Source organism: Phyllobates terribilis, unplaced genomic scaffold (assembly GCF_046119375.1).
Source record: "Phyllobates terribilis strain yellow unplaced genomic scaffold, ASM4611937v1 Scaffold_7__3_contigs__length_470593459, whole genome shotgun sequence".
Taxonomy (NCBI): Eukaryota; Metazoa; Chordata; class Amphibia; order Anura; family Dendrobatidae; genus Phyllobates; species Phyllobates terribilis.
In genome coordinates, this window is record NW_027362767.1 from 317,008,417 (window position 1) to 317,032,935 (window position 24,519).

General features: G+C 44.4%; 1 protein-coding gene across 1 annotated transcript in view; it reads left to right on the plus strand.

Moving 5' to 3' along the window:
* GAB3 (GRB2 associated binding protein 3) overlaps nucleotides 1-24,002 on the plus strand; it is a 176,110-nt gene extending 152,108 nt beyond the window's left edge. The window contains exons 7-10 of the mRNA XM_073641097.1: nucleotides 106-187; nucleotides 8,206-8,308; nucleotides 12,701-12,814; nucleotides 15,088-24,002. Of these exons, the coding sequence (XP_073497198.1) occupies nucleotides 106-187; nucleotides 8,206-8,308; nucleotides 12,701-12,814; nucleotides 15,088-15,204 (416 nt within the window). The 3' untranslated portion in view covers nucleotides 15,205-24,002. The remainder of the gene's footprint in view (nucleotides 1-105; nucleotides 188-8,205; nucleotides 8,309-12,700; nucleotides 12,815-15,087) is intronic.
* The last annotated feature ends 517 nt before the right edge of the window (nucleotides 24,003-24,519 follow it).

The following is a 24,519-nucleotide window of genomic DNA, read 5'->3' on the forward strand; positions in this document are numbered from 1 at the left end:
GCTCAAGAGAGTTCATCAGGAAATAGAAAATGTACAATTTATTGAAGTCGTCATGAGTCACTTTTATATTATTATAAATGAACCAAAATGTCTTTGTGTCCATAGTGCGTCCTCCACCCCTGGACCTGCGTAATCTCTCTACGATTCGAGAGCATACTACGGTGACCAGAACATGGACAGTGCCTTAGTAAGTACTCGCTGGTTTTTATTGGTGTTGTGCAAATTGTTAAAGCTTTGCCAAAATATTCCATACGACAAAAACATTTACGCTGATGCATATCGGTCCAATGTTGCCAAAAGTACACAATTCTTGCCCTAAACCAGGTCAGTGGGGACCAATAGTTACTTGATTCATTATTGCATTTTCACCCGTTTTTTGGCACAAGTACTTCTCAGTTAGTGGCTATTTGATTTGCGACAATTTAATGAAACAATTTGATCCTTTTTTATGGTTGTCTCTAGTTGTTTAGTTATTTTTCTGACTTTTATGTCTATGTGGCTTTTCCAGATGTTTTAGACTGACTCATCAAATTCAACTTTTTAAATAGTCGCAAAATTTGGCTTAAATGTATTTCAATTCTCATCTGGAGTGATTTTATATATGTTAGTTATTTGGGCCCAAAATGTAAAAAAAAGTCACAAAACAGTTCAAAGACAAAACTAAACCACATTTTTGGCTTTGCGCAAAAGTTATGTAGCGCGAGTGTCATTATGAAGAATTTGGGGCAAAAGATGGCAATGAAAACCACAAGAAAAAAAGGAGTGTGATGAATCGTGACCTTACTGTATAAGCTGAGAGCTTTCCTAGCACATGCGTCCAAACTAGGGTGAAAATGAAATGAAAATACGCCATTCTTAAATGGAAGCTGGTATTTAATCTATGCTGCCCAGACCGCAGGCAGCACGAATCAAAGCCTGTTGTTACGGATCCGTGTGGTGGAACCTCTGTGCTGTGATACAAGGAGGGACCAGAGGGGCGTAACTAAGTGCCTACCCGGACCGACCCTGGTCACACGGCGGCTTAGTCGACTCCGTGAACCAAGGAGGGACCGGGAAGGTGAACCAGGTGCCACTCTGGGACCAACCTTGTGTGAGAGCAGGCGACTCCCACGGGACTGATGGCTGAAGCTGACAGGCACAGCAGATGAGCATGACTGGTAGACCAGCAGGCGGGCACGGCTGATAGACAGGCTGGCGGGCACGGCAGATAGACAGGCAGGCGGGCACTGGAACCTGAGGGCTGAGGAGAGTGTTAGCACACAAACAACAACCTTGCACAGGCACCTCCATTTTGGAGGAGGTGCTTTATATAGGAGCAGTCCTCCGGCAATTGGCCGGGGACTCTTTAGGACGGCGCGCGGCCCCTTTAAGAGAGAGGGAGCACACGCGCCCTAAGCACAGTACCCGGGGAACTGCGCGTGGTGCGCGCACCCTAGGCAGAAGCAGTAGGGGAGCTGGAGAACGCCGGACCTGAACCGCGTCGGTGAGATGTCGACACTACAGTACCCCCCCACCCGTTACGCTCCCTCTTCTTTAGGCCCACAAGAAATTTTTCTAGAAGACGAGGAGCATGAATGTTCTCCCTGGGCTCCCAAGACTTCTCCTCGGGACCAAACCCCTTCCAATCCAAAAGAAAGAAAGTCTTTCCTCTTACCTTCTTGATAGCCAAAATGTTCTCTACCTCAAAGACGTCCTCAGCGGAGACTGGAGCTGGAGTGGTACCTGGATCGTCAGAGAAAGGATTAAGGACAACAGGCTTGAGGAGAGACACGTGAAAGGAATTGGGAATCCTTACGGAGGCCGGGAGTTTCAGCTTGTAAGCCACTGGATTTATTTGGTTCAGAATCTCAAAAGGACCGATGAACCGCGGGCCCAACTTGTATGATGGTATCTTGAGACGGACATATTTGGAGAAAAGCCAGACCTTGTCTCTTGGACGGAATAGAGGCGGATCCAGACGTCTCTTATCAGCATGCTTCTTCATCCGCTCGGACGACTGAAGAAGCGCAGATCTAGTGTCTTCCCAAATCACCGAAAATTCACTGACGAGAGACTCCGCGGCAGGATTGTCCACTGAAGAGGAGACGGGAAACGGAATTCGGGGGTGTCGACTGTAAACCACAAAAAATGGAGACTTAGCAGAGGACTCACTCGCATGGTTGTTATAAGAAAACTCGGCCCAAGGCAGGAGTTCTACCCAATTGATATGGTGAGCGTTGACAAAGTGCCAAAGAAAATTGGTAAGGATCTGATTGATATGTTCCACTTGACCATTGGACTGAGGATGATAGGCCGAAGAAAAGTCCAAAGAGACATCCAGCAGCTTGCACGTGGCTCTCCAGAAGCGAGAAGTGAACTGAACTCATCGGTCTGAGACAATGTGGAGGGTTAATCCTTGGAGACGAAAGATGTGACAGATGAAGTCCTTAGCCAGCACAGATGCGGACGGAAGACCAGGCAGAGGGATGAAGTGAGCCATCTTGGAGAAGCGGTCGGTGACCGCCCAAATGACGGTAGAACCGGAAGATACCGGGAGATCAGAGATGAAGTCCTTAGCAATATGTTGCCAAGGAGCAGAAGGCATGGGAAGAGGAAGAAGACGACCAGCTGGAAGGTGCCTAGGTATCTTGTTATGGGCCCAAGAGGAACAATCCGCGACAAAATCCGCAACATCCTTGCGCAGGGTGGGCCACCAATAATGTCGGCCAATGAGCAGAAGCGTATTCCTCTGGCCGGCATGACCAGCCAGTTTGGACGAATGACCCCAGAGTAAGACCCTCTTCCGATCCTGAGCCGCTACAAAGGTCTTACCAGGAGGTAGATGAGACAGGTCAAATGGAGCAACAGTCATTATTCTGGAGTGGTCAATGATGTGTAGAGGCTCCTCCTCTTGGTCGGTAGACAGAAAAGAGTGGGATAGAGCATCAGCTTTAATATTCTTGTCTGCCGCGCGGTAATGTGAGCGAGAAGCAGAAATGAGCAAAGAACAAAGACCAACTGGCCTGACGTGGGTTTAGTCTTTGGGCGGTCTGCAAGTAAGCGAGGTTTTTATGGTCAGTGTAGATGACCACCAAGTGCAGAGCCCCCTCAAGCAAGTAGCACCACTCCTCCAGCGCTAATTTGATGGCCAGCAGTTCTCAATCTCTTATGGAGTAATTGCTCTCAGACGAAGAAAAGAGTTTGGAGAAGAAGCCGCAGGTCACCATTCGCCCGGACGAGGATTTCTGGGTGAGCACTGCTCCGGCCTCGGAGGTAGAGACATCAACCTCCAGGAAGAACTGTTTATTGCAATCAGGACGATGTAGCACTGGAGCGGAGGAGAAGGCTTGCTTAAGAGAGACAAAGGCATTCTCCGCCTAGGAAGTCCATTCCCTGGGATTTGCTCCCTTACGGGTGAGAGCAGAGATGGGAGCAGTCCGGGAGGAGAAATGAGGAATGAAGAGGCGGTTAGCGAATCCCAGAAACCGCTGAATAGCCTTCAAGCCCTCAGGTCGGGGCCACTTTAAGACGGCAGACATCTTCTCGGGATCCATCCGCAGTCTGGTCTCAGAGATGATATACCCCAAAAATGCTAGGGAGGTCTGCTCAAAGAGGCATTTCTCGTACTTAGCATACAGGCGATTCTTCCGGAGCCACAGTAGTACCTGACGAACATCCCTCCGGTGAGAGGGCAGATCAGGGGAGAACACCAAGATATCGTCCAGGTACACCACCACGCAGGAATACAGGAGATCTCGGAAGATGTCGTTTACTAACTCCTGGAAGATGGCTGGAGCATTACTGAGACCGAAGGGTATCACGCGGTACTCGTAGTGACCATCCCGAGTGTTGAATGCCTGTTGAATGAGATTGCCAGCTGCTCTGCAATCCTAATAGGCAGTCTCGAAGGAACGGGTCTCATCACTGGTAACTGAAACGGACAGAGTCAAGGGCGGAGAGGAAGAACTTTTGCCTAGGACGACCTCTGTGAGTGGTCCTAGACACTGGAGTTTCCCGGCCTCACCAGACAGGAGAGGATGTGATGCTGTATACTGCCACAGTAGAAGCAACTCCCCTCGGCGCGGCGGATCTCTTGGCGAGACTTGACCATCTTAACTTGGTCAATTTCCATAGACTCTAGAGAAGACACCGGGGGATAATGCTGGTTGCGAGACTGGACTTTGGAAGGTTGGTGCAAGGCGCAGGGGTCTTCCCTCTCGGGTCATCTCCTTAGAACGCTCCTGAAAACAAATGTCAATCCGGGTAGCTAATGACACCAGGTCATCCAGAGAAGGAGGTATGTCACGACCGGCTAGCTCATCCTTGATCCATCCGGAAAGGCCCTCCCAAAAGGTGGACACTAGAGCCTCATTGTTCCAGGCAAGTTCAGATGCGAGGGTGCGGAAACGCATGGCATACTGTCCCACAGAGAGACTCCCTTGGCGGAGCTGGAGAAGAGCGGAGGCAGTCGAAGATTTTCGTCCAGGCTTATCGAACACCTTCCGGAAAGCCGCGAGGAAGGCCTGGAGATCGGACACCAGAGGATCCCCTCTCTCCCACAGAGGATTAAGCCACGTCAACGCCTCTCCGGTGAGGTAAGACATGATGAATGCCGCATTGGCCCGGTCGGAGGTGAACTGGTGTGCCAGGAGCTCAAAGTGCAGCGTGCACTGATTTATGAAGCCCCAACATAGAGCAGGATCACCACCAAAATATGGAAGCGCAGAAAGCCGGGGTCCAAAGCCGGATGCCTCAGCGCCACTGGGTTGAGGTGCCGCTGGAGCGGGTCCTGCTCGGTTAGAGGTGGACACAGTCGGGGTGGACAGCGCCTCCATGCGGGAGTTGACTGTCCGCAGATAGGTCAGGATAGTATCCTCTTGGTATCTCTGGCGAGAGACCTCTTGGTTCAGGTCTGAGAGCGAAGGAGCCTGGGAGCCACCGGATTCCATGGCCTGTGCAAGCTGTTACGGATCCTGGTGGTGGAACCTCTGTGCTGTGATGCAAGGAGGGACCAGAGGGGCGTAACTAAGTGCCTACCCGGTCCGACCCTGGCCACACGGCGACTTAGTCGACTCCGTGAACCAAGGAGGGACCGGGAAGGTGAACCAGGTGCCACTCTGGGACCAACCTTGTGTCAGAGCAGGCGACTCCCATGGGACTGATGGCTGAAGCTGACAGGCACAGCAGATGAGCACGTCTGCTAGACAGGCAGGCGGGCCCAGCTGATAGACAGGCTGGCGGGCCTGGCTGATAGACAGGCTGGCGGGCCCGGCTGATAGACAGGCTGGCGGGCCCGGCTGATAGACAGGCTGGCGGGCCCGGCTGATAGACAGGCTGGCGGGCCCGGCTGATAGACAGGCTGGCGGGCACTGCTGACAGACAGGCCGGCGGGCAAGACTGATAGACAGGCTGGAGGGCACTGGAACCTGAGGGCTGAGGAGAGTGTTAGCACACAAACAACAACCTTGCACAGGCACCTCCATTTTGGAGGAGGTGCTTTATATAGGAGCAGTCCTCCGGCCATTGGCCGGGGACTCTTTAGGACGGCGCGTGCGGCCCCTTTAAGAGGGAGGAAGCGCGCGCGCCCTAAGTACAGTGCCCGGGGAACTGCGCGTGGTGTGCCCACCCTGGGCAGAAGCAGCAGGGGAGCTGGAGGACGCCGGACTGGGACCGTGGCGGTGAGAGGATCGGCGTCTCTGCGCGGCAGGAGGCAGAGACGCCGTCGCTACACCTATCTGCACCATTGTAGCTAGGTGTGTTTTTCTCTGAATCACCCCAGCATTTCGGAGAAAATATATTTTAGAGTTAACCTGACAGGTAATACTTGCTGCCCAATCCGTGGTCCCTGGGCAGCATGTATCAGCACAAAACCAGTAGAAATGGTCAGCACTCCATTCTGAAAAGGGTGGTGCACGTGGAAAATCAGGATATTGGTCTCAGCCTGTACGATCTCAGCCATGTATGTTTCTCTGCATTTCAGAGACAAACTAGTGACCAAGCTGCACTGTGCACTAGTCATACAGACAGGTCTCCGGCGGCTTCTCCCTGCCCACTGACCGTGACTGACAAGCCTCTGCCTACATGCGCATAGAGGGAAAGGTTTGTCAGTCACTGACAGCGGTCGGAGAGAAGCTGCCGAGGACCTGTCTATACGACTAGTGCACAGTGCAGCTCGGTCCACGGTGGCTGTTAAAATTATGTTTATCTCTGAAACGCAGAGACAAACATACATGGCTGAGATCGTACAGCCAGTGGCTGATACATGTTGCCTATGGATTGGGCAGCATGTATCAGGTGTCAGAGTCACTTAAAGGGCATATTAACATGTGGTATATTTTCAGTATATTTTACACAGCATATTTGATACACAAAAGTAAGCAGCATTTTACATTACCAGCATAATCAATGAGATTTCTTAAATCTCATGCACACATTGATTATTTTTTTCCGCGCATATTTTAAGCCGTACTGCATTTGTGCCAAGATGCAGCATGTCAATTCTTCCAGTGTTTTTGCAGCGCTTTTCACCCATTCAAGTTCAAGTGTGTATTGTACGCAGCATTTTTCCTGCCACCGCTCTGGTTTTTGCTGCTGAAAAAATCCACAGTGTGAATGTAACGTAAAGATCTGCCCCGGCCGGCTTCTCCTGGCACTGTTGTAGGTGATTGACAGGTCTCTCCCTCATGTATACAGAGAAAGAGACCTGGCAATCGCTGGCAGTGGTGCTGAGAAAGCTGGCTGCAGGCGGTGCCGGACTAGTCTCCAGCTATATTCCCTGGCTGGATCTTTAAAGTATATTTTCTTTGAAATTCATAAGCATTTCATAGAAATATGTACCTGGCTGTTTGGGCAGCATGAATCAGAAGACTTTATAGGGACCGAGATGCACAGATGGACTGCAGGGCCGGCTGTCAATCAAAGAGCAGGGGCGTGCTTACAGTCATCCAGCGAGTGATACTGTGAGCCGTGACTGTAGCCGCTCCATGGACTTCCCCATGACTGAAAGTCGGCAGCTCCCGGGAAGAAATAAGTTCATTTTCTCCCGATACCTGCACTTTCCATAAGCCGGCTGGGCAGCATTGTAACACTATGTGCCTGCAGATTAAAGAAGCACCCCCATCTATAGATTTTTTTTATTAAATGTGTGCTAGTGAGTACATATTAATATATTCACCTACCGCTGCTCTCTCCGGTGTCCAGCGCCGTTCTGCACCGCTTCTCCATGGCATCCCCGCTTTGCAGAGACTCTCTGGGACACATTGCACCCTGCGTGACCCAGAAGTAGCTTTTAGGCCACGGCCCCACTATCAGTATTTGATCGGTATTCGGTCAGTATTTTTTCACTCACACTACAGTACATGCACATATACACACATTTAATAAAAAATATAGATGGGAGGGCTTCTTTAATCCTGTATCTGCTGGTAAATAGTATTTCCTGAGGCGACCGGTTCCGCTTAAAGGCAGAAATAGGATGAGATGTGGAATACAATTGTAGCCCAGAGACACTTAGCCAGTTTCAAGCCTCCTATTAGCTGTTGATCGGCAGTCCTCTTGTGGGGGTGTAATTGTTGTGGATCTAAACCCCCGTCATTATGAAAATAACATTTAGTAGGATTCCCCTAAGCCACCAAAGACCAATTAAAGCCGCACCCATCCCAGTGACAACATGGCCGATCGGGGCTCCCGTTCTTACTCCCATCCTATTGGGCGACACTAATATTTATGGCTTTTTAGTGATTTGCAAACATCATGTCGTCCGATCTCGTGCGTCAGTTTTCAGCACAGCTGCGAACCTAAACATTGGCAGGAAAATGATCGGCTCAGTGAAAAAGCCCCCAGTGTCTCGTAAAGCAAATATGACAAAGAGAAGAGGCATGGGCTGAGGTATGAATCAGAGCCGGGCCTTGGATGAGAAGCAAATAAATATTACACGAGGACACAGCTGCTCGCACGCTCCAGACATGTCACGTCTGCGTCTTCTGCAGCGGGTGGAAATACACCTCATACACTCTGGGGTCTCGCTGGACCGGCAGCGTTTGCCATCTACCTGCTTATCGGGCTGAAGACTGTGCCCGGCCTGCCACAGCTGACCTCACGTCCATACTGTTATTCTTAGAAGTAGCCGGCCATGTTTATGGGCCATATGTGCAATGCCAGGAGTTGGCTGTGGCTCAGAGCATCTGTAACATGCTTGTCTGACCTCTTCCATGTTTTCTTTCCTAGCAATCAGACCAGCTTTATCTCCCCGGAAAGTGACGGTGTTAGCTCAGCAAATATGTTTTCCAGTTCTCTCTCAGGAGAAGAGGAGGAGAGCTATATTCCAATGGTAAACGTCTTATGTCTGCACCGGCTCTGCTATATACAGTGCAGACTTCCATACCTATTTTACTGCGGATAATGCATAGATAACAGCATATACATAATATACTACACATTTTAATCATATTGGCTAGCTTTGTTTGTGCCTTAAAGAGACTCTGTCACCAGGTTTTTGCTATTGCTATGTAATCATGATGTAGGGGCAGAGACCCTGATTCCAGCGATGTGTCACTTACTGGGCTGCTTGCAGTCATTTTGATGCAATCCCTGTTTTTTCTGCTGCAAATCTAGCAGTGCTGTGAATGCTCAGCTCTGTATAACCCCGCCCACACCACTGATTGGCAGCTTTCTGTGTGCACAGTGCATAGGCAGAAAGCTGCCAATCATTGGTGGGGCGGGGTTATACAGAGCATGAGGACTACATGGACAGAAATATAGTCCTGTAATAATAATCTCATGCTTATAAAACACTTATTTTGTTGAAACAATACACAGCCTAGTAAGTGACACATCCCCGGAATCAGGGTCTCTGCCCCTACATTATGCTGCTTTCACATTAAATAGCAAAAATGATAGCAAATTTGGCAGAAGAGTTCTATTCCTTTTACGCTCATTTTACAGAATACTAAATACATCTTCATCTAGAGATGGCCCCATAGCTCTATGTACCAAACACATTGGGTAATGGGAAGATGTAGGTTAAAGGGCGTTTGTCAGCAGGTTTTTGCTACCTCATTTGAGAGCAGCATAATGTAGGGACAGAGACTTGAATCCAATGATGTATCCCTTAGTTTACTGTGTGCAGCAGTTCTGACACAATCAGAGTTTTTATATGCAGCAGAGCTGAGAAAGCTAACCCCACCCCCACCAGACTCTCTGTGTACATTGTCTGCTTATCACAGAAGTGGACTGAGTCAGACTTGCAAACAAAGGGCCAGCAATGTTAATCACAAGGTGATTAAAGCTTCTGTGTAAGTAAACAGCACACAGCCGGACATGTGACACATTGTTGAGTTCAGTGTTTTAACCCCTACCTCATGCTGTCCTCAGATTACATAGCAAAAACCTGCTGACAGTTTCCCTTTAAAGAAGCACTCCTCCTCCTCCTCCCATCAAAGTTTTTATCCTCTTCATATATTGCAGTCATCATATTATATAGCATTGTGCACTTACAATTGCTCATTTTGCCTTTCTACCTGGTTAATTCTTCTCTTTTCCATTAAGTCTATGACATCACGTGAACAGACTAGCTGAATCCTTCTAAGTTTTATGTAAAAACGGCAAGTCAGTTTTTAATCACGTCACGTTATAGACAAAATGGAAAAGAGAAGAATTAGCTGGGTAGAAAGGCAAAATGAGCAATTGTAAGTGCACAATGCTATATAATATGATGACTGCAATATATTAAGAGGATAAAAACTTTGATGGGAGGAGGAGGAGGAGGAGTGCTTCTTTAATTCTACATAATTTTTGCATCTCACTTGACAAAGAGGCATGGTCCAGCTGAAAAGGTGGGTTATCTGGAAAGTGGGGGTGTCTTAAGATTTGCAATATTGCACTGAAATTTGGGCACAAAGGAAGCCAACCAAGAGCCATTATACAGTCTAAACAAGTCTCCAAAGAAGCACCTAACAGTATCCAGCATGAGGTACTGTAAAAAATATGTCTACATTTAAGACAATGTTAATAACTGTACCCCAATATGTCATTTTTAGGAAATTTGCTGGCTACTAGTGTGGCCTTATGAATGCAATTCACCACTTTTATTTAACTTGTAACTAGCACAGTTGACGGCCATCTGCACGTGCATTTGGTTTTCCCTGAATATGCATACCATATAAATTAAACATTTTTGTTATTTTTTTTTTCTGTAATGGGCTAATTAAAATCTTGCTGCCTATTCACCATCTGTCTGCCATAATTATATAGCTTGGATCTCAAAATAGTATGTTATGTCAGGAAAGCATTAACACAGAGATATACATTCTGATCAAATGAACAACGCTGATATTCCTAAATATAGTTAGTTACCAATGTACTGACGTGAAAAGTGCTACAGTGTATGAGAAAAGGACAAAAAAAGACCGAGAGACCAACTTTATCAAAGTATTAGAGGTGAGGAATCCATTGCCTCTTAAGATTCAAAGCAAAACAGGGCAAAGGCATGGGTTAAAGAAACACCTGGGGTAACAGTTAATAGACCACCCATGGTCACCTAAGGATATGTTCCCACCATGAGTATTTGGTGAGTGCTTGATGTTGCAGAATTTCTGCACTTATTAGGTTACTTGCTTTTTTTGTTGCATTTTTTTACATGCATTTTAATTGTGATTTTGACGCTGCGTTTTTTTTATCTCTTGTTGGTTTGTCGTGTTTTAAATTAAGCCGCACCGCAGGTCAGTTTACACTGCATACAAAAGAAGCACAGTGGGCACCAGATTTCTATAAATCTCATTCATTTTGCTGGAACTAGAACTTTCTGCAGCCAAAATACGTAGTGTAAAAAACTCACCAAAAGCTCAATGTGGGAACTTAACCTTAAGGTACCGTCACACTTAGCGACGCTACAGCGATCCCAACAACGATACGACCTGTCAGGGATCGTTGCTGCGTCACTATGTGGTCGCTGGTGAGATGTCAAACAGTCCGATCTCACCAACGACGCAGCAACGATACGGCGACCCGTAACGATCTGTATAACGATGTCAGCGGTCGTTGGGACCCTGTCACATAGCAGCTACTCTGACGATTCAGACCTCGATGAGGGACGTATTGTGTGACGCTGTAGTGCATTTGCGTTGCCTTTTCCGCGCCCCCTCAGCTCCGATTGGTGGTCACTACTGCATTCTGATTGGGCGGCCTTGCCTTAAAAGAAGGCAACATAGTAGCGCTTCTGCAAACCAGCACGCGGTCAGGAACAAAGGACAGAAGCGCTACTATGTTGCCTTCTTTTAAGGCAAGACCGCCAATCACAACGCAGTAGCGACCACCAATCGAAGCTGAGGGGGCGCGGAAAAAGCAACGCAAATGCACGCCTATGTGTCTCAGTTCTGAGTCGCCAACGAGGTCGTTGGTAAGGTGTTAAACACACCGATGCATGCTACCCAGCGGGACCTCAACGATCAAAAAATGGTCCAGATCATTCCGACACGACCAGCGATCTCACAGCAGGGGCCTGGTCGCTGCTACGTGTCAAACGTAGCGAGATCGCTACTGAGGTCGCTGTTGCGTCACAGAACTTGTGAATCAGCAGCGATCTCGCTTAGTGTGATGGGGGCTTTAGAGGGGAAGTGACACAGGGATTGAAAGAACCCCCTGTATTGGCTCCTGCACCAGAGATGTTACATTAAAAAGTCTATACCAGTGACCACCAATTATTATCTACCTTTTGCCAGTTATTTATTTAGCGCTGCTATATTAGAAACACCGAGAGAAAATACTTTACACACAGGTCAAATAGAATAGAAAAATATATTTTTATTTAAACAATTCATACCAGTAAGCTATAAAATGACAAACATACGTGTCATTTTATGGCTTGGTTTTATGAATTGTTTAAATAAAAATATATTTTTCTATTCTATTTGGCCTGTGTGTAAAGTATTTTCTCCCGGTGTTTCTATATGTTGTATACTTTATGGCCTAATTTATAGGATCCATTTCTAGGTGTTTCTCGCTGCTATATTAGGCAGCATAGTGCAGGAAATGTATTTGACTCCGTCCGTGCCAGCAGTAGACCTGCACTCACAATCATCTTAGGGCAATTTCAGAGGAAGTCGACTGACCTCAGCATGATTTTTTTTAATAATAGTTACTTGGAGATTCCAACAGATTCCTGACATAATTCTCAACAGACAGCACTATATTAATGTGAACCTTGCCTGAATTTGGTTTATCGAAATTACTACTTCTTATAAGATAAGCTCCGATGGATTATATATTTCTATGTGCATATTTAAGTTGTGCAGCATGCAGCCTAACCAAATAAGTTGCGCTCCTCCGCAACTTGGTGCTGCTTATTCCCCAATGTCTGTTACTACATCTAGTTGATGAAGAGCAGCAATTTAGTAACCATCTTGTTTAATTTGTTAAAAAGTCTCCACTAGAAGACTGGGGAGAATAAATGGAAACTATAGCTGCTCCCTGCACCTCCCCAATGACTGGAGAAGAGCAACTACAGGGAGAATAAAACGTTATGTTCTCCCTGTAGCCACTGCTCCAGTTAACTAAACAAGCATTATTTAGGCACTATTCACCTGCAGACTACCTCTGTTTTTCCAGATAAGTAGTGTTTTTGGATGTGATATGTTTCCTTATAGTCAGAATTTCCCAATAAGTTATATGAATATGAGTTTTGTATATTTTACAACCCCATTAACTATGTTTTCATTTCCTAAAGGAGCAGAGACAAGGGGTATCCCCCAGCAGTGGCAGTTTCCCGTGGCCTAGGAAGTTTAATCTTGATTATCTGGCATTAGATTTTAATTCTGCATCTCCATCTCCTGTACAAAAGGTGAGATCTCTACAGTAATTGTTATGTGTTCATTCACCATGGAAATATTCCCATTAAAGGAGATGTCCAGGACTTTAACACTGATGGTCTGTCCTTAGGAGAGGTCATTAATGTCTGATTGATGGGGGTGCGACACCCGGCACCCCCACTGATTAGCTGTTCCTCCTCTCGGCGGTGGCCGCAACTGTTCAGTTACAGAGCTGCACAGCTCCGTTGACGGAATAGTGGCCGCGGCCGGGTACTGCATATCTGCTCCCTATTCAAATCAATAGCGGACAGATGTGCAGTACCCAGCTGCGACCACTATTCCATCAATGGAGCTGTGCAGCTCTGTAACTGAACAGTTCCGGCTACTGCCAACACCAGGGTCAGCTGATCGGCGGGGGTGCCAGTGTCACACCCCCATCAATCAGACATTAATGACCTCTCCTAAGGACAGACCATCAATGTTAAAGTCCCGGACAACTCCTTTAATCTATTCTAGCCTCATAAATTCAGAGATTAGAAATATTCCTCTTCTGATAATAGGATGACTTACTTCACAGATGTAACTTTAAGTCCATTTGCAATAAGGCCCCTAACTACCATGTGCCAGATATAATATTCTTGTCATTCTCGGTTACAAGGAGCCTTTAGGGCCCTCAAGCTTCCTGATCCTGGTGCATCTGCAAATTCTGCAACTCTATGATTATGAACAGTTTGTCAAATGCCTTATATATGAGTACATTTAATGTCTGAACCATCAAATGACATCCAGATTATCAGCCATCATCATTAGCCGTTCGGAGTAAACAATGAGAACTTTCTTTCCTGACCGTTCAAAACCATTATCAAGTATCCAAGGTCAAAACCTGGACATAGTGTCTTGGTTGGGGTTTACCTCTTCAAGATGGTTTACATATAGTGGATTGAAGGATTGCATATGTAGTAGGTGTAATAATAATAATATTACCAAATACCTCCAATTAGAAATGTAGTATAGTTTTTTTGATTAGTTGTCGCTTACCCCATGTGCAGGGCATTGCAGTAGCTTAGGTATCCATGGTTACGACCACTAAGAGCTATCTAACTAACGGTCGCTATATGAGTGGTCATAACCATGGACACCTAAGCTACTGCAATGCCCTGCACATGCGGTAAATGACAAAGCGAGTCAGAAGAACTATACTATATTTCTAATTGAAGGTATTTTATAATTATTATTATTACACCTACTACATATTGGGATAGGATCTTGGAGATGGGAATACCCCTTAAAGTTAGAGAATGGCTGCAGTGGTCAGGTGCATTGTATTCACGCTGTAACCGCTGCAGCCTGTCAACAAAGACAAGTAGCAACAGCAGAGAGGAGGCAGTGGAGCAAGAGGTGGTTAGTATGGCTGGTTTTATCATATTTATTTACAGAAGATCCCTGGATTTAATATTGGACAACCCCTTCTCAATTACTAGATTCCCCCATGTAAAATAAAAGCAGACTTGTACCTGCAGAAAATCAGCGGCTGCTAATGCTTTGCTTCACTCTCCTTGGCAAAACTGACATCCGGAGAAAGTCAGACCAGCGGCTGCTGCGCTCTCACTTCCTTAGTTTCATCTGAAGGAAGCGGGCCATGTACAGCTGCTGATTGGCTGCAGGGCTCATGTGAGCCCCAGGAGACGCAGCGCTGACATCGCTGGAACGGTGCCGGCACCTGAGGTGAGTATAGCTGTTATTATTTTAAATTGGGAAATATAGTAATTGAGAGGGGGTTGTCCGAGTAGTGGACACACCCTTTAAAAAAAAACTATAGAGATGGAAAATACCTTTAAAGTGTAAGGACATCTTGTGACGTGGACGTAAGCCCCAGGTCCGGGTCGTTACACGGTCCCTGGGTGTCAGTGCAGCTGGCAATGGGACATGGGGAGTGTGGACGTGGCACACACAGGAGTCCCAAGAACAGTAGGGATTGATGCAGGTTAGCACAGTGGGCACAGTCACTGAAAAATACTAAACTAGAGTCCAAAGACACAAGTGTGCGTCCTAATGGGCCTTAAAAGGCCTACGGAGACAATGTCACATGACGGGCAGCCTGTTAAGCTCAATGTGGAGTACAACAGAGGGCAGCGGACTGAGGTGAGGGGAGCAGAGCCTGAACCTGGGACAGGTGTGTAACATAAAGTTTACAATAAAGTTTGTGTAAATGATTCCTACACTGATCTTTTTGTTTGTTGCGCAATATAAAACTATTGCATGCATTCTTTCTTAGTATCCTGACGATATTTCTTGTTGACCACAGAAACCTTTCTTGTCGGAGGAGCAGCGAGTAGACTACGTTCAAGTGGATGAGAAGAAGACCCAAGCGCTGCAGAACACTAAACAGGAGTGGTCTGACGAGAGACAATCTAAAGTGTAAAGCCGCGTCCATGCTCGCTCTTATGTTTTGCACTAGATTGACACATTTATATTGCAGCTAAATGGACATTTTTTTATCACTTGCCTTTAAAGCTGCAGGGAAAAAAAAGGAAAAACCAAGGGACAAACTGTATTTATTTCCCTTAGTACTTTGTGGGGAAAGTGCTGAGAGGTTTCCACTCACATCCATGCATCTAATGCAGGCGCTGACTGTATACATGGAAGTATGCTCCAGGTACACAACGTATGAAGGATGCGATGTATTTGAAGTATACACATCATTTTTTGATAAGCCATATGAAATATCATATAATGATGCTCTTCCTCCTGAGTGTGAGGATGCTGCTCCCATCGCAGGGAGTCGTCTCGTTCCCTCAGTTTTTATAGTGCACATTAGACCTCTCGGTTTTAGAATAAGTGCAATGAATTCCACAATTTTGATATATTTATATTAGCGGCACTGTAGTTTATGCACTGCACTCTCTTTTTTTTATTATTGTGATCTATTTTTATGTTCTCTATGAAACTTAATGTCAAATTTCGGGGCAGAATCATTGCACCACTGTGTTTAGCGATAGCACTGAAACTCTAAAAAATCACCGCGTTCAAGTCGTATTTCTGAAAGTCACAACTGTGATAACCCTTAGCTGTGTCTGGCAATGGGAAGAAGGTTGGTTTTGTAGGTGAGACTTTGGCATCATGTAATAATTATCACTGTTATTAACAATGTATCCATTCTAATGCATATGATAGTATACAATGTGATAAAAATGTAGGAGAGTGCATACTTTCTAAATATACAAAAATGAGATTACAGATACGCTGCACACCGATTGCTAATGAGAATGTGTCAGCTCTACTGCCTTGTCTGTTGTAGCAAATACTTGCATTCTCCTATAAAATAACAATTAGGGATCATTCTTGATTATTTCAAGGTAAACAGACAAGTCGGAGAAGCTAGCACGTGCACCTTAAGGGCAGGGGCAGACGACCGTTTTTTCTCCATTTGAGAAAATCGTTCCCATTATGCTAATCAGATTCTGATCAGAGGGTGATCCAATTTTCTCAGAGGTGGAGAGAAAACAAAAAAAGATTCTGCACATTCTCTCTTATGTCTGTGAAAATCAAGCTGCACTCGGATGTCATCCAAGTGCGGTATGATGTTTTTCACAGACCCATAGACTGAATGGGCGAGTGCCATCTGATTCTTGGGGGTAAATCGTGCATGCTGCGAGTGGTTCGAGGAGAAAAATCGGACATGTGCACAGCCCCATAGAATAAAATGGGGACTCATCCGAGTTACACAGTCGTCTGCACAAGCCCTAAAGGAGACTCCTTAGCAAAATGGGCATTCCAAGTATTTGTGTGTCCTTCAGCAGAAGAGCCAATACTACACAGAGAATACAGAATTACCGAAGTACACAGGAGATCCTACAAGAGTCACAACTTCTGTATTTATTGCAGACATGAGAATAATGACAGATCTAATGAGTTACAGATCCTAACTTGACGGAATAAACACCAACACTAGTTTACACCACAAATCCCACGTGACACTGACCCTGCACTGAAATATTATTCCTACCTAAGCTCTAAACATATGTTTCCATAATGTATCCACACTTCAGTATTGGCGTTAACATCTATTAGACTGGACACTTTCTAGTCTTTAATCCTTAAGGAGGTGGTCCACTACTCGGACATTCCCTTCTGAATCGCTGTTTCCCCCCCAGTAAAATAATAGCAATGAGGCCGGGGTCACACGGCTGTAGATCCTCTCATATGAGAGAATTGGGACGATTATACTAATGTCACTCTGATCAAACTCTGTCACAGTTACTTATTCTCTTACTGTGTTATGATTATTTGGCATAAGAGAATCGCAGCACAGGTGCAGAGAAGACAGAGAACTTAATTTCTCCATCTCCTCCATGCCCTGTGTCCACGGTGATCGGACTGCACTTGGATGACATCTGAGCGCAGTCCAATGTTTCACACACACCCATAGACTTGTCTGGGTGAGTGCGATCCAAATATCGGAGCAACATGCTGCATTTGATTCAGCATGAGAAAAAAATGTCAGATCTGCACTGCCTTATTTAATAACATTGGGCCAAGAGCTATCAGATAAAACATCAGACAGCACTCGGCCGTGTTATACCTCCACTGTTCCAGTGGTGTCGGCACTGGCTCTCCTGGGGCTCATGTGACATAACAATGGGCAGAAACATAGTGATTCAGAAAGGGTTCTCCGAGTAGTGGACTACTACTTTAAGTAATATATTTGTTACATTGAGTATATCCATATCTGACATGTTTTACATCATGTCCATTCACTACGGATGGTTAGTAATGCACTAATAGACAAATGTTTATATATATATATATATATATATATATATATATATATATATATATATATATATATATATATATATATATATATATATAGTGGCAGCCTATGCCCACATTATAGAACATGGCTTGGGAGTAAGATGAACAGACGCTAGTGACCGACACCAATGTGTGGACAGAAGTTTACATTTCGCTGAGGCCGTGTTCACAGATTTTTCTCCAAATGTCATCATTTCTGACCTTTTCTTTAGGAATAGGGAAGGAAAATGTAGATGTGATGGACCATACAGCTGTCCACAGATGGGTGTTTCTGGCTTGGCTGACATCCTAGGGTCATGTGCACACACAGATCTTGAGTTTTTTTACTCTAGTCCGCTAAAAAAAAAAAACACCCGAAAAATGACTTAAAGGGGTTTAAAACGCTTTGTCATATTTTAAATAGTAGTGGACAACCACTTTAAAAATGTTGAAGTTGGAAAGACTTTTCTTATTAATTTCTATATTAAAACCACTTTTACGATATGTTCAGTCTTTTCAACATTTTATTTTCCTCCTCAATGTTTTGAAAAATATCTGGTGGCCGCTTCTATAAAGCATCTTCCGATGGGAAACGCTCTGAACTCTGCACCGTCCAATCAAAAGGCTGCAAGAAAACTCTTCAGGAATGAAAGTGATCCAAAATTCTTTAAGGAACAAAAAACTCCTTCAAGAACTCCTTAAGGGAGAGTTTCCTTATGCAGTGTTTACCAGAAAACTCATCATTTTTTACCGACCCAAAACAACTCCGTGTGCACATAACCCTAAGGCGCTTCCATCCAGCATGATTATCATGAACTCCTAGGTACACTCATAGGCAGATAATCATGCAGTACAAACAGGCTGCTGATCACCTGATAAATGAGCAAAATTCTTGTTTGTCAGGTGAAATGATCTTTCTCGGGAGCACATCGTCCTATGTAAACAGCACCTGTGCTGCCGAAAACAACGGCAACCTATGTGCACTTAATGATCTATTCTAGATTGTTCTCTGCACATCTGAAGCACGGTCTGCCTGCGTAAACATGTCGCTGATCAGCGGTCGCACATCGTAGCACATCGCACAGTGTAAACGTGGCTTTAGTCTTGTTTTAAGTCTTGTGAATGGCTCAGACATGGACTTATAGGTTAGCTACCTAAAGGTGGCACTAGAGAGTCAGTTTCTTTCCTTTTGAAGCGAAGCTAGTTATCATTGCTGGGTCCGATTATCTCATGTCCAGCACCATAAATCTGTGGAAATGCTGCAGACTTGTTACTTATTTGAAGGGCTGGACCTCTGGACCCCCAGGTCTTAGAGGACTATTTTAAGGTAACAGTTTGTAGATCCCACCATCTTTATTTCCTTTGCTGTCAGAGAATATAAGACGTTCTGCTTGCACAATGTAGGTGAGCCCGGGTGTACTCTTCTGTAGAACTTGTTTCGTGTGTTGTGTGTACCATATGTCACTCGTACTAGAAAAATCTCCAATTTGGTTCCAAAAATAGCTGTAGTGCAAAAGACAAAGAAGGTCAGAAATGCAATTGTCGTGCTCCCAGATATTCATTTCTGTTTGTTTTCTTAAAGGATTTGGACACCTTCAGGTGCATTTTTTTCCTTAAATTGGAATAATTTTTGTCTAAAAATTATTTTTGCAATTGGGTTTCATTAAACATTTTGGACCGTTTTCCTTCTGTATCCTCTGAGAAGAGCTGAAAAGAAAGAAGATGAGAGGTGTAAACTCTTCCATCAAAGGAGCTCACTGATTAGATTCTCAGTTAACTCATTTTGCTTCAAGCACTATAAAGTGCTGAAGGTATATATTTAATGAAACCCAACTAAATAAATGACTTTTTAGTCTAAAATATATGAATGTAATTAAAAAAAAATAAACCAAAAATGTCTATATCCTTTAAATAACCTAAAATGTCAACTCACTTTTGGAGCTGAAATCATAGTCAAAATCCGTTTTAATATATGTCATAGTCATCAGTTCTAACATAAGGGCTTTGGATATTGTCTTGACAATTTATAGTACAAATATATCTCCTGGATGAGTTTAGGGTATTGAAATGTGGGACAATTAAATCCCTCGTCTATAGTCTTATGCTGGTGAATCCGCATATCACTCATGAGTAATCATCACTTGTGGAGTGGGAATGTCAGTGCTGTAAGTGGTTATATTGTGACTTTACAATCTGAAGATTCCTAATCTCACTCCACACCTTTCATAATGAAACGTTTGCTTTCTTCAAGAAACAGCGCCACTCTTTTCCAGAGGATGTGCATGGTATTGCAGCTCAGTATCAAATGAAGGGGTCTGGACTGCAATACCAGACACGGCCTATAGAAAAAAGTGGCACTGTTTTCCTGTTTGTTTTTTTAAAGAACACAGACAAGTTCTTTTCTAATCTGAGACAACCTATTTTTAATACTACTAAGCCTCTTTTGCTGCGTCACTTATATGTCATGAGACAGTATATAACATTATGCAAGGCTGAGCACTACCAGCTGCTGTATAGATCAGACCTGCACTTTCTGCTGCTTGTTTTCCAGGCCAGATGTCTAGAGATCCATGTCTACGCTTCATCATAATAATAGCAATGTATTGTTACATTCATATCCTAAGTGTTCAATGTTCCCCGTGGCCCGCTGTCTCCTAACCATGGATGACACTTGGGAGACTGCGGACAATCTCCAGTAGGTCGCTGTCATTGTGGTGAGGAATGCTGGAAATGTATGTGAACTTTCCAGAATTTATTGATGGAATTTGCCCAGAAGTCTGAATTCTGGAATATGTTGTTTTGACCTCCTACACACTGTCACTTTTATAGGATCCATAAATCATTGATATTCCTTCCATTCATTAATATTTTTCTCCTTCATACATGCTCTGATAACATAGATGCCTTTTTCCTAAATGATCAGAATCAAAAAAAAAAAAAAATCTCCTTTTCTATCAGAAACAGCGCCACCCTTGTTATTGGGCTGTTTCTGATATTGCAGCTTATCTAAATATACCAATTTCACCTCCTTTTTTAATAGATTTCCTAATGTTCGGTAAGAAAGTTAGGCACACCCATTTTCACAATGGGTATAGCTGCAAAGATATTTAGTTAGCTTCCAGTTAAGAAGATATTGACAGTCATTTTGGCAGAAATATATTCAGAGAAGTTGTCATTGTCAGGGCAGGTGCAGGCGATTGTAGTTCTGGTTTGAGTGTGAGCCGACATAAACTTGGACTGATGTTATTCAATGAGGCAGTGCACATCCGAGTGTGATCCCATTTTCACAGATTGACAGAATGAAGAGGGTGGAGAAACTTTTTTCAAATTCCCCAAATCCAAGAAAATTGGATCACCCTCCAATCATCCTCCGATCATCCTCCGATCACACTGCGATCACCCTCCGATCACACTGCGATCACCCTCCGATCACACTGCGATCACCCTCCGATCACACTGCGATCACCCTCCGATCACACTGCGATCACCCTCCGATCACACTGCATTCACACTCCGATTACACTCCAATCACCCTCCGATCACACTGCGATCACACTCCGATCACACTGCGATCACCCTCCGATCACACTGCGATCACCCTCCGATCACCCTCCGATCATCCTCCGATCATCCTGCGATCACCCTCCGATCACACTGCGATCACCCTCCGATCACACTGCGATCACCCTCCGATCACACTGCGATCACCCTCCGATCAACCTCCGATCACCCTCCGATCATACTGCATTCACACTCCGATTACACTCCAATCACCCTCCGATCACCTTCCGATCACACTGCAATCACCCTCCGATCAACCTCCGATCAACCTCCGATCACCCTCCGATCACACTCTGATTAGAGTATGATCGGAGTGTGATTAGCATAATCTGACCGTTTTTCATGGATGGAGAACATACGGTCGTCTTCACCTGCCCTTACTTTGATGTCAAGCATATTTCATGCAAAAGGAACATATCTGATTGTATATAAAAGGATTTTAGATGTACTTGTCAAAAAGGTGATTTAAGAGCCCCATTCATCAGTTGCTGTTTTTTTAAGTCACTTTTCTTTTTTTATCTTGTGACATTTATTGATGTTTTTGTGCCAGATCTTTCAAAATGGCCCATGGGTTCATGAATATTTGTGCAAAAAAAAAATCCTTTATTTTTATCTTTTATGCTTTTTGTGACTTTTTAGAGCAAAAAAAATCGCTTAAATGTCACAAAATTTGTGCAAAAATTTGAAGCATGTATAAAATCACTGTAAGGCCACGGCCTCACTATCAGTATTCGGTCATTATTTTTTTTCAGGAGTGGGAGACAAAACCAGCAGTGGGTGATAAATGCAGAATTGGTGACTTGTTTCTATTATACCTTTTCTCTGATTGTTCCTCACCTGGTTTTGGCTTACACCCCTGAGAAAAAATACTGACCGAATACTGACCAAATACTGATAAGAGGGGGACTGGAGTAGTTTTGCTCAATTTTTTTTTGTAAAAACTTTCAATTGTTAATCATTTGAAAACATCTGGAAATCCTAAACTCCATCTACAATGATGAATAAAAAAAGGGAAAAAAATATAAAATAGAATTTTAAGAAGGCACAAATTGAAAGAAGTATAAGGCCCAGATGAACAGGCAAAAACACAAAAAATAAGATGAAAAAGGCACAAAAACAGCAATGAATCAGGCCCGTAGTTCTCTCTGCGTGTAATCTGTAGAGTCTTGTACATGTTGTCTGTTTGTAGATACATTTTGTAAAGTCGTATTTCTTCTTCTAAACATTTCAGGAGATTATGTGAAGCTGGAGAATTGTGAAACCTTTGTTTTCTTTCATCTGTTAGGAAATGTGATGATGATACAACGGCCCTGGCTCTGGCTGTTAACGGCAGATACTCCTCTGCTGAGTAGCCATATATGATACTGCGATCGCTGTGCTGCAATATACAAGCAATAGTAATGTAATCGGTGATGTAACGGCAGCCATCTGCAGCTATAGGCAGTAACATCATGTTAGTGTATCGTTGAGTTTTACACCACCAGATGTTGTAACCATTCACTAATATATGTAATTATGAATTCATCCTGACCTGACACTTTTCCTGTCCCTAGGAAAGATTGTCAAAATCAGAAAAGGGGGTCCAACACCAATTAGCCTTTACATGTTCCGGCGTCTGCCGGATATAAACTCTGAACAGAGAGACCTGCACTGCACAGCTCCATTCATTGTGTAGTAGCCGTTGACCAGTATTGCAGACTAGCTCCTATTCTAAAGTGGAGCTGTTCTGCAGTACTTGGCAGTGACCACTACACAATGAATGGAGCTGTGCAGTGCAGCTCCATTCAGAGTTTTCATCAACCGCCGGACCATTGAACTGCTGATAAGTGGTTCTTCCTGGTGTCAGACCCCAAACAATCTCATTCTGATGACCTATCCTGTGGATAATCACCAATATAATATGCCCTGAGAACCCCTTCAAGATTAAAGTTGCATTTGGGATTATAAATGGAATTTACATTATTACTTTAACAAAACATGCTTCCCTTAAAGGGAATCTGTCACCGAGTTTTTGCTAAGCCAACTGAGAGCATAATGTAAGGGTAGAGACCCTGTTTCCAGTGATGTGTCACTTACTGAACTATTTTCTGACCTTTTCTCTGCTGCAGAGTTAGCAGTTCTCTAATGCTGAGCTCGGTATAACCTCACCCACACCACTGATTGGCGGTTTTTATGTGCACTGTGCATAGGCAGGAAGGTACCAATCAGTGGTGGGGGCAGAGTTATACCGAGCTCATGAATATGGAGGATTACATGGCAGTAGGTTTACTAGTCCTCTAGTAATAAAACTGGGATTTTATCAAAATTACACTAAGCAGCCCCGTGAGTGACACATCACTGGAATCAGGGTCTCTGTCTCTACATTATGCTGCTCTCAGATTAGGTGACAAAAGCCTGGTGATAAATTCTCTTTCTAGAAACTTGACCTAAGCGTTTTCCATAATGCTCCTGTCGTGTATGTAAAGGAGTATATCTGGAAATCCCTGTTTAGACTCATATTAGATGAGGTTATCAGCCATCGTATTACATCCCAGTCATCTTCTTACTGCTGTGCGATCTCATGGACATGACCCCTCTTAACTATTCCCAGTCTGCACTATAACGTATCACTGCTGATACTTTTCCCCATGGTAATGAATTTGTGCCTAAAGCTGTAGCAGCGAGGAAAAATCCTACCGCCATTCTCAGCATGTTCTGCTTAACCAAATGCTCTGTTGACAATCAGCAGCTATTAATAACAATCAAAAGTGCTATTAATACCCGGCATGTGATATAATACAGTCCCCCAGATCCAGCGCTGGTATTCCTGCTGAATGCATGTACGCCGTGCCGTCTGCTGAGCGACAATAAGGGCTATACTTATCTCAGAGGCAGGCGGCATTCTGTATGAGCGCTGGCGTTATCATGTTACATATGTGCTCTGTAGTGCGTGTGAAGGGAACACACCTCGTCCACATCTTTTTCTCATAGGTGTCCTATGCAGTATTTCTAGTTATTGGACATATAAAAACTAGTATTTTCCGACAACGTATTTGAAAAAAAAGTGTCTTGGAACTGTGCTTGTTTCGTTATTCCTCCGTAAAATGCATGAGCAATTTCCAACCAGAGCAGATTTATCATTTCTCTTGTCAGTATGCTTTTTCCATACTCCGATACAGACTCGAATGACAAGGGAAATAATGATACCCAGTTATCAGTGTATCCATACACTTCCAGGAGGAAACGGCACAATGCAGAATATTGTAGGTTTCTTACTAATGTTAGGAGAGCTGGAATTAAGCAATAAAGGGTCACGCTGACGTTGCAGTTGTTCAGTAGCGCCGCACTAGAGTAACACAACGCCTTCACAGTGAAGCGTCCGCGCACAGCGGACGCTTAATGA